This window comes from Wasmannia auropunctata, unplaced genomic scaffold, assembly GCF_000956235.1.
Source record: "Wasmannia auropunctata unplaced genomic scaffold, wasmannia.A_1.0 LD335989.1, whole genome shotgun sequence".
Lineage (NCBI taxonomy): Eukaryota > Metazoa > Arthropoda > Insecta > Hymenoptera > Formicidae > Wasmannia > Wasmannia auropunctata.
In genome coordinates this window covers 151,850-163,039 of record NW_012026901.1, presented here as the reverse complement: position 1 = coordinate 163,039, position 11,190 = coordinate 151,850, and the positions used below count along the sequence as shown (strand labels likewise).

The following is an 11,190-nucleotide window of genomic DNA, read 5'->3' as shown; positions in this document are numbered from 1 at the left end:
TCAGAACCGAAGATATGTCGTACTTGATGGATGGTTTAAGTGTCACCATAGAATACAGCGTGATGTCCCTGAAACTGATTATTTTATGGTTGAATAGTCGGTAAGATAATAATTTTCACGCAGGCGAAGATGGAAACCGAGTTTGCTTAGATCTCTGAAAGCCACAATTCTCACAGCATTATTTTTTCTTTTTTAATTCAAGATCTTATGTGTCCTCTTCTATCTATTCTTCAATAAAAGTCTGATTTAAAATCTATAAAAAAGGAGATATATATTGTATAATTTACAATTACAGATTACAGATTTTAATACGACTGTCTTTATATAGTTTGTTAATTAGTTAATTTAGACATATGCAAACATCGCCATTTTATTGCAATAATATTTATTGAAGCTACATTTTCCACTACATTTCGTCGTTATATTTTATATATCACTGCACGATCAGACTTGTTCCTTTCCCGGAACTCATCCTTTTCCGTCTTATTGTGTTCCCATCTCATCGCGAATTGTTTATCCATACACCTGGATAGAGTAAACTGCCGCAGTATATTTTACGACGTCCTAGCTGCGATGGCTGCAGACTGGAGGGAAGCCGCCAACAGTGAAATGCACACCATGATGGGCAAGGCAAATCTATCGCGGCGTTTCTCCAACGTGATCATCGGGCTTCATTCGGTGGCGGTGTGTTGCTTCGGCATTGAGGTGCTTGCATCCAATACCGACGATTACGATGTCGATGGAATCGAGACGCCCATTCGCGCGTTCACGTTGAAGCTACAGCTCCCGTCGCAGTGCAACGAGTCGCCGCTGTACGAGGTCGTAATGTGTCTGGAGTTTCTTCATCAATTGGCATCTTCCATTGCGTCCGGCACACTTAATTGTCTGCTCATCACGTTAGTGAGTGCAATCTCTACGAAAAAAAATTAGCTTTCGATATCATTCGACTATATTTATCTGTTAGCATTATGATACACAGTTCACATAATAAAAGATAGGCAAAAATATAGAACATTCGATTATATCGATATGCGATATCAATATTTATGTCGATCTTCACGAGTAAAAAAATATTAATTTTTTTTGCTCTTATTTCCTTATTATAATTAAATTTAACATGAGAAAATATTTTAATAATTTTCAAAATCTTAATTAATAAAAGGGATTCACTGTTCTTTGTCAACATGTAAGATGTAATTACCAGCAAATTATCTAAAACTAATAGACAAATTAATTTTATAATTTATAAATCGCATTTTCTATTTATTGTTAGATGCGCCTCACAAAGACGATAAAAATGTTTCAAAATAAGTTGAAATCGAATATGAAATTTTCTTCTTACTTTAAAATTTTTAATAAAATATTTTTTGTATGTTATATTTGTCTTGTGTAATAATATACATATAAATTTATTTTATGTCACGTAATCAGCAATTGTTATCTTCGATAGTAAAATCTCTTTCTATTTATGTCACATGATTTTAAAGAATATACATTTTCAGGTTCTTCATGCGAGCGGTCAGATAGAGATTTTGTGTGACGCATTGAGAGATATCTCTCTCAAAAAGAACAATCAACAGCTAGCTTTCTCTATGAAGGAACTGATCGGCAAGCACCAGAAAATCATCATCTTTTCGGATAAAATCGAAAGAATCTTCTCCTATATAGCGTTAATTCAATTCATGTCGAGCACATTGCTGACCTGCTGCGTAGGATTCACGGTTATATCAGTAAGTAATAATTCGTTAAAAATAGAGGATACAAAACAACATCGTACGTTTTGCAGCAATGGCGATCTATATCGCGATTCGATGTTGCAGTCGATCAGCACGGTGCAAGGCTCGGATACGATCGATAGTGCGGCGTTAATAAAAGCTGTAGTATTTTACATGGCCGCTACGGTGGAGGCGTTTATCTTCTGCTTTTGCGGAGAGTATCTCAGTGCCAAGGTCGGAACAATCAAGATCTTTACGCTTGATTCGTATTGTAGAGATGTCCATTTACACAATTCGGCTATACATTGTTTGGTGGTTTTAAATAACGGCAATTACATTTTTATTATGGATAACGCACAACTGTTTGAACGAAAAGTTAAATTCTTTTTCCTTTTCTTTTCGATATGAAAAGAAAAATCTAAAAATTTCTATACTGTTCAATGCGAATGTATTGCAATGCCCTTATAATAATTAAACAGTTTTACATAATATACGTGTATATTGTGTCATATATACGAGCTAAAGAGAAAGTCCCGTTTTTACGTATTAAATAATAATAATTACTACTTAAATAAAGATTAATTAACTAATTTTTATTTGTATCATATTTAAATGATCACAATTATTTAAATCAATGTCAACAATACCACAAACAACAATGACACAATACCGTGATTATTTTGGCGAGGACGCATCTTTAATTGAAGCACATGATTTTTGTATCGAGCTATGTCTGAATTGTTTTTTTTTTTTATAGTATAAACGAAGTTTTTATGTCGATTTAGTCATTTATCTCACTGACAACACGACATTTTTGCGACACTCTTCTTCAGAGCAAAATGATCGGCGATGCGGCGTACAAATCAATCTGGTACGACTTTAAACCCAATGAGAGCAAGTTCATCCTGCTTATAATATTGAGATCTCAAAGAAGGCTTACCATTACGGCCGGAAAGATCATGGACCTGTCACTAGAGGCGTTCACGACTGTAAGATTCCAACACTAAATTTTCTGTTAATAAAATTCTCATCTTGATGAATCAACCATTGGCGCCATTCTGAATGATCGCGATTCATTTTAGTTACTAAGTAATTTTACAAGACGATTTTTTGATTAATACATGTCCACATTTTTATTGAAACGTTTGGTTTATATTTAAACAATGTATTTAATTTATTTATTTATGAATTTGTTTTTTTTTTGTATTTTTTCATTGTGTTATATATTATTTGATACAATTTTTCTAGATTATTAAGGCTTCGGTTTCGTACGTGTCAGTATTGCACGCGATATACTGAAGTTCGAAGATGGCCATTATGTGCTGCTAAAGATGACTTCTTTTTATCGGTTCTTTTGCTTGTTGATAATATTTATGATGAATCGAGAATCATTATGGAAATTAAATGTAGACGTAATGTATCAATTTACCTTCCGCAGTTTATAATAAAGTATTTAGATTTTCATGATCGCTACTTGCATATACATAAATATATTCGAACCCATAGATTTTCTTTTATACAGCTTTATATAAAAAAGTAATTCGTTCTTTTTATACATTAACATATTCTTTCTGTTATGTATATTTTTAAATAACAATAATCTTGGATCTAGAAGAAAAACATTTTATACCGTACAACGTATCGCCCGTTGCATTTTTGTTTATCTTCACTTTGACGTTCGTGTTTTACGTTTCATATTTAATTTTTTGCCTTCTGAGCGAGCGCCGAGCAATCTTCAGAAAGCTTTATGCATCTTTAAAGTAAATGACTCGGCAAACTAGCGACTCTATCGTCGGAAAACTCGACGTTTTTAAGTTGAAGAGAAAAAAGAGCCCGAGACGCGCGCGGGACTGCTTTTTCTACACATTTTTCCTCCCAAGTCTATAATCTAGCAAATTGGCGAGCATCCAATTTTGCGATTTCATTCGCCATTTCTGCGAACTATGGGTATAAATTACGATTGATCGTAATTATCGTACAGTTCATTATCGTGTCTTATCCTTCTCCCCCTCCCCCTCCACCCTTCTCGATTTTCTGCTATATCCGTTGTTATTGCGCCGAGGAGATTTACACGGCTTTCGGATAGTCTCTCTCTCACGAGAAATATGCTCGAGTTAGGCAAAGGTACGATAGGACGCGCGAGCACCATCAGCGAGTCGGTCGAAGCGGGCCTGCGTTTTATCGGAATGTGGCCGCGTTGCGTGTACGCGAATGTCAACTGGTGGGTCTATATTGTGTCGGTGGCGATTGTGCAATACTTTCAATATTCATACATCGTGGCGCACTTTGACATCAACGATCTCTCGGTTTTCGTGGACGGTCTAAGCATCACACTGGGCTACAGCCTGTCGTTCCTCAAACTGATCAATCTCTGGTTCAATCGTCGGTAAGATTACGCTTAAATTTGTGCCGTAGATTTCAAGATTACGTCTACACGGATTATTTACGTGAAATCTACGTGATGTTTACATGATCTTTTTGCTACATAAACAATCTAGACTTGTAAACTATCTAGAATATTGTAAATTGTATCACTAATATATACAATATAAAAAAATTAAATTATAAAACAGTCTCTACCCACGGTAGAAATGTATCACAGTCCAAAATGTATCTAAGAACAGATTAAAGATACCACGACATCTTTAGGATATTCTTGATGTATTTTGAACATTAAATTTAACTACGATGTTAAGATTAAGAATGTAACCAGAGAATTTTTCTTACTCAAATGATAGTTTTTTTTTACATAAACGTTAAATTATATGTATTTATTAAATAAATAAATATATAGTCTACTGACTCTACATAGATGACACTTACATAATAATTTACGTTGTTTACACGTAAACGTAGAGTATTATATTTTACGTGTAGATGCACAATCCTGCGCTTAATGATCTCTATGGCCGGTATTCATAGTCGATTCTTATATATTTAAGATCGTCTTAAGTACAATCTTAAGATGTCAATTAAGAGCCAATCACAGAGCGGTATTAGTATCGATCTTAAGACATTACTTAAGATGATCTTCAAATAAGAATTGATTATGAATACCGGCTTACGAAGACAAGGGCGAGCGATCGACCGTGCTCTTTATTTTTCTTTTCAATTCCATTTCTATCCCACGCGAACGATACCGGATGTAAGAAATATTCCGTAGAAAGTTGTACACCATTCTGGATACGATGGACAAAGACTGGAGCGACGGGAGCGCGGTCCATTCGGACGTATCCACGATGATCAGACACGCCAACTTGTCTCGTCAGTGTTCCAACGTAATGATCACCACGAATGCATTAGCCGTGTTTTTTTACGTGATCGGCGGTCCGATACTCCGCTCGATGATTCAAAAGAACGATCGCGAAAGTTCGACCCGCGAGCTGCCCATCAAGATGGAATTCCCTTTTAAGATCGATAATTCTCCGATATTTGAGCTGATATTGATAGCCCAATTCTTTCATGATTTGTCGGTAGCCTGTATCATCGCTATGTTGAACGCTTTGCTCGTTACGCTGGTAAGTAATTGAATGTAATTCGAAAGCGATCTAGTAAGTTCAAAGATTATCAAAATTAATTTTGATAAATTTATAGAAAACATAAATAATTGTTTTTGTATTACAACTTGCATATAATATAAAAGAGATGCATATGTATGTACATACATACAATATTTTTTCTTATGTGATATATAATTTTTACTTGAAAACTTGATATAAAAAAAATGTAAAAAATTCGATTAGATTTATTGGGAAATTTATTTTGCTAGTTTTATAACACCGGTGAGAGTTTATGTTATTTTTACTTGTATATCACGATTTTATAGACTATTGTTAGTCCTTTTAGTGACATTGGAATCTTGTGTTTCGACGAATATCACAATCCTTTATTTTTAAATACAATTTCGTGTGTGTAACTTTTCAGATTTTTTGCGGAGATAACGATGCTGCTCTAAAGTATCTGTAAAACTGAAGATATTTTTTAGGTACTACACGTAAGTGGGCAAATTGATATTATGCGGCAAGGTTTTGTGGAAATTTCGTCTAAGAAGCATACGTCAAGATCTTCTTTGGCTGTTATTAAAGATTTAGTTAACAGACATCAGAGAATCATCGATTTATCAGACAATATCGAAGATCTTTTCTCAAACATCGCGTTGCTGCAGTTCATCTGGAATACTTTGGTCATCTGTTGCATAGGCTTTGTCATCGTAATAGTAAGTTATTACATTTTTTTGTGTATAATTCTCTCTTTCTCTCTTTTTTTTTTATGTATCTACCTTTTGCGATTGACTTGAGGCATTATTTCCAGTAAGATGCACAAATTGATGCTTGAATGTATATTAATTGTGTACACATTGCAGTCTATCGGCACGGAGGAAGGCGCTACGATGATAACAAAGTCCCTCATCTTTTACGTCGCGATAACTCTCGAGGCGTTCGTATTTTGCTACGCCGGGGAATATCTCAGCGCCAAGGTCAGCGTAAGGGAGCGTAACGGTAGCGGTCGTAGAGTTCTTGAATTTAACTCCGCGTTAATTCCCGAGAGAAGCTTAATTAGACGCGATTAATCGTGGGGGTTCGTTTCGTCCATTGCAGAGTAAATCCATCAGCGACGCTGCGTACGAGTGCCTCTGGTACGAGCTGACGCCCAGCGAGTGCCGGGTCTTGATGTTCCTCATGCTGCGATCGCAGAAACGATTGACCATCACCGCGGGCAAGATAACTGATCTGTCCTTGGAAGGTTTCACGACCGTGAGTTCACTTGAACTTCCATCCGGAAGCTTTCGTCGTTCACAAACTAGGGCTGAAACAAAAATTTTAATACGCTTTATTGCTCCAGATTATGAAATCGTCCGCGTCGTACATATCCGTGTTGAGTGCATTATATTAAAGAAGAATGAAAAGTTGCATTTGGATATAAGTGAGTACTCTAGTACTATAGAGTACACACTAAATTGGATTTGCCCCTACGGTAATAACAAATGGATATTTTATAAAGAAAAGGACATTGTGACTTCTATGTGACGGGAATAGTTTTAGCCAAATGTTTGATTCCGTTGAGCGGAGCATATGTTGATACATACATATACATATATTAGTATAAAAAAATTTTGCAAAAAACATTTTGTGTCTTACCACGTATTTTGCAGAGGTCTAATTTTTAAATAATACAATTTAAAGTTCTATTTACATGCGAAGAGTGATGTTACTTACTCATAAAATGTTATCTTTGAATAATCCAGCTTTCCGCGCGCATATCGTGCACCGAATGTTCTCCACTTTCCCCTTCCACATCTTTATTTTCTGCCAGCAAGTAAACATTAACATCTCTTTTTTTTTTCGAAAACGTGCAGCTTTTTTTCTGTTGAATATAGAGACGTTTGTTAGAAATGATTCTCTTCGAGTTTAGAAATTTTTATTTCTTCGGTAATTATCGAGCAATATTGCATGAGCTATTACAGGAGGAGAGAGTAGACAGGTTTTGTTTTTTATTCGGTGTACTTATAAGCTCTCAAGAAATAATGGGATCGGAATAATAGTCTCGGCGTGTAATTACGATTGATCGAGGGAGGACCTGCGCTTTATCGTCTCTCTCCCCACGATTATTCGGAGAGAGCGACGTTCGCATTGCGCGTTTTACCGGACGAAGTTTTACTGGACGTCCGCCACGGTGCATTGACATCTCGATAGCCGTCGGTTCGTAACGTTCGGGCGATTGAAGTCGTGTAGGACGATGAAGCGCACAAGTACCATCAGCCTCCCGGTCGAGATCGGTCTCCGTTTCATCGGCATGTGGCCTGATTCGGCTTACGCGACCCTCTATTGGTTAATTTACATGGCGACGATGGTGATAGTGCAGTATTATCAGTACACGTATGTTCTTACGCATTTTGACCTAAGCGATATCTCGCTCCTCATGGACTGTCTCGGTCTTACCCTGGCGTACACACTCGCCTTCCTCAAGCTCTTTGCCTTATGGTGGAATCGCCGGTAAGACGTGTTTCGTTGCAGATATAACTCAAAACAATAATACCGATCGGGACGATAGAGCTATGTTATCACTGAATAATTTCGACGAAAAACGAATGAAGATAAAAATTAATTTATTATTAATATCATGTCTAAATGAAATCAAATACTTAAATGTTTCTTTTGTCCGTTTTTCCGTAAAGAAACTTAATTAATACGTACAATACTCGATATATAAGCTGCTTCCTGCAGGACATTTTATTATATTGTAAAGGCGATGGATCAAGATTGGAAAGAGTGCGTTATCAATGACTCGTACGAGTCCACGATGATGAGCGTGGCGGATCTGTCGCGCCGTTGCACCAACGTGATGATCAGTATCAACGCTTTAGCTGCCTTTTTCCTTTCAATCGGCGAGCACTTGCTGCAGTCGATGGGCGATGTCGATGGAGTTGACAATAATTCTCGAGAACTCCCTATAAAGATGGAGTTCCCTTTCGACGTCAGCGAATCCCCGGTTTTCGAGTGCTTTTTGGTCGGGCAATTCCTTTACGAATTGGTGCTGGCTTCTATAGTTGGTATGATGAATGCGTTACTCGTCTCATTGGTGAGTTCGTGATGACTCTGCAAAGCGTAGCTTTTTATATACAATAATTAATATATGTATTTTTCCTTTATCTTATTTAATGTTTACAATTATAAAAGTATCCTGTGTGTGAACAATTGATCTTACAATCTAACAATTACAATTGATTCGCAATCTAATTAATAATAAAATACTTTGCACTTTAATATTTTTTAATTGTTCTATATATATATATATATATATATATATTTAATTGTTTTGTATTTATAGATACTTCACGTAAGTGGTCAGATTGACATTATGCGACAAGATATAAATGACATTTCCAACAGCAAATACGATTCCAGCGCATCCTTGGTTATTATCAAAAGTCTAATTTGCAAGCACCAGAAGATTATTACTCTATCGGAACACATCGAAAACTTGTATACATATATCGCATTAATGCAACTCCTATGGAACACTTTGGTCATCTGCTGCACTGGTTTTGTGATTGTGATTGTGAGTAATGGTTGTGGCTGTTGTTCCGCGCCATCAATAAAGAATATTTCTTTCTTGTTCCATTGCAGACCATTGGTACCAGCGACAGTGGGACAACTTCAATGATCAAATCTGTGAGTTTTTACATTGCAATTACTCTAGAAGTTTTCATACTCTGCTTTGCCGGAGAATTTTTGAGCGCCAAGGTTCGTGCAGAACTTCATATATTGATAATAATTATCGATATTAATTATCCTTTTTATTATATTTTTTAATAAATGATTTAATTTTTGATATGTTTCACCGATAAAAAATGCTTTTGAGATTGTCGATTGTTTGTCTCTATTGTTTTCCGAATTGAATTTATCCTGTCATTAGAGTAGGTCAATTAGCGATGCGGTGTATGAGACACTTTGGTACGATATGCCAACGACAAATAGCCGCATTTTATTGTTTGTGATATTAAGATCGCAGAAACGATTGACGATAACTGCAGGAAAAGTCGTTGATTTAACTTTGGAAGGATTTACAAGCGTAAGACATTACCTTATAAATACTACATTCTTTGACATGCTGGATTAGCTATTTCTTAGTTTGTACGAATTTTTAGATTATGAAGGCATCAGCTTCTTATGTATCTGTGCTAAATGCGATGTACTAAGTGCCGAATGACGTTTGTCAATCACATGTGCATTTTCACTGTTGCCTTAGCAACAATAATTTTTGTCAGGCAATTGTTATTCTTGGCCAAATAAAATTATTGTAAGTTACAAGAGAAGAGATAAAATTACTTCAGCATACACTATCTTTTATGAGTTTAGTGGACAATTATTTTCCTACGCAAAATACTTTTCTATAAAATGTCAATTTTTTTATGTCTCAAATTTTATATTATAATTTCCAATATATCGTTAATAAAAATATTTCAGATCTAGGAAAGAAGGTATACTTTAGCATGCACTTTATAATAAAAACTTTATTGACTTTTTCACACTTACATATATGTTTATAAACTTTTTGCTTCAAAGTTTAGTCGCTGCACTTATCTCGAAAAAATTCTCAAATTACATATTTTTTATTATTAATGTAAATATTTAATTATTGTGTAAATAATACATATTGTATTTTTGTATTATTGTGATTATCTTCTTTACTATTTAATTTTTTTATCGTAAACATAAAGTTTTATGCGCATATTTGTGATAGACATGTACATTGTATATTAAAACATTTACTTGCGTTGCATTTTTAAAAGAATTATTTGATATCGTTCCCTTTTAATCCTTAAATAAATTGAAAGTAACGCGCGTGTCTTTTCTCTCACAGTCAGTTTCGTGCAATAATCTATCTATCGAAAGCTTTCTGTATTCTTTTTTGCTGCTGACTAAATGTTTATTTGAAAATTAGCGATAAAAGTGGTGCAGCTTATACGGTTGGAACAAATTACATTTTCACATCACAGTCTATTAGTAATCTATCAGAAAAATACGCCAGCGAAATTATTTTCTTCATTATTTTTTTCACCGCTGTAACTTTGGAGGCTTTTATCTTTGCTTGAAATAGAAGCACGGTACGTGGAGGAAAAAGCAAGGTGAATTAAAGGAATTAGTATACTATGAACATATTTAATAACTATAAAAAAAATAGCTAACTTCATCTTTCGTGTCTTGCAGACGTCAACGTCCGAGACTTTACGTATATTTTTGTTTCTAATGGATATAGATGGACATAAAGCTGTCCCTCGGGATAGAAACAGACAGTACTAAAGCAATTACCTGCCATTGTGTACTACCAAAGTGATCACTAATTCAGAGGAGAAATGAACATAATAGCATTTTTTCCCCTAACCGTTAGAGCTATAAGCTTGCGTTACAGCTATTACCTATTGCGACGAAAACGTCTAAGTCGTCTAAGATATAATTATGATTGATTCACGTTCGGAGTAGCTTGTGTTTTACAGAGACTTTCCGCTGCGATTATTTAGTGCTTTAACCATCATGCGGAGCATGTTGAACGACGTGCACATGCTTATCGCGCGCTAACGTCTCCGTGGTCGTTGATATTTTAACGTTCGGCAGTTGACAAGGAACGATGACGCGTGCGAATACTATTAGCCTCACAGTCGAGATCGGCCTCCGTTTCATCGGCATGTGGCCGGACTCGGCGTATCCGAATCTCTACTGGTTCAGCTATATGGCATCGGTAGCAATAGTGCAATATTATCAGTACGCGTACATACTCACGCACTTCGACTTGAACGATCTTTGGCTACTCATGGACTGTCTCAGTCTCACCCTGGCGTACAGCCTCGCCTTTCTCAAGCTCCTTGTTTTGTGGTGGAATCGTCGGTAAGATACGTCTTTTTGCGAGAATAATATAGAATGTGTCTATATTTAATGCCAACATAACTAACATTATAATAATCTCGACGAGGCAA

At 35.7% G+C, this 11,190-nt stretch overlaps 3 protein-coding genes across 3 annotated transcripts; all 3 read left to right on the top strand.

Moving 5' to 3' along the window:
• The first annotated feature begins 573 nt into the window (after positions 1–573).
• On the top strand, positions 574–3,014 carry LOC105454004 (odorant receptor 4-like). Its single transcript, XM_011696312.1, has 5 exons — positions 574–900; positions 1,503–1,730; positions 1,821–1,949; positions 2,549–2,704; positions 2,964–3,014. The coding sequence occupies exons 1-5, from the start codon at positions 574–576 to the stop codon at positions 3,012–3,014; spliced, it is 891 nt and encodes a 296-aa protein (XP_011694614.1).
• Positions 3,015–4,039: 1,025 nt separating this feature from the next.
• On the top strand, positions 4,040–6,639 carry LOC105454000 (odorant receptor 67c-like). Its single transcript, XM_011696309.1, has 6 exons — positions 4,040–4,101; positions 4,879–5,233; positions 5,701–5,931; positions 6,079–6,192; positions 6,314–6,469; positions 6,558–6,639. Exons 2-6 carry the CDS (start codon positions 4,904–4,906, stop codon positions 6,606–6,608), a joined length of 882 nt encoding a protein of 293 aa, XP_011694611.1. The 5' UTR covers positions 4,040–4,101; positions 4,879–4,903; the 3' UTR covers positions 6,609–6,639.
• Positions 6,640–7,965: 1,326 nt separating this feature from the next.
• LOC105454002 (odorant receptor 82a-like) lies at positions 7,966–9,451 on the top strand. Its single transcript, XM_011696310.1, has 5 exons — positions 7,966–8,294; positions 8,544–8,774; positions 8,843–8,959; positions 9,132–9,287; positions 9,364–9,451. The coding sequence occupies exons 1-5, from the start codon at positions 8,016–8,018 to the stop codon at positions 9,412–9,414; spliced, it is 834 nt and encodes a 277-aa protein (XP_011694612.1). The 5' UTR covers positions 7,966–8,015; the 3' UTR covers positions 9,415–9,451.
• The last annotated feature ends 1,739 nt before the right edge of the window (positions 9,452–11,190 follow it).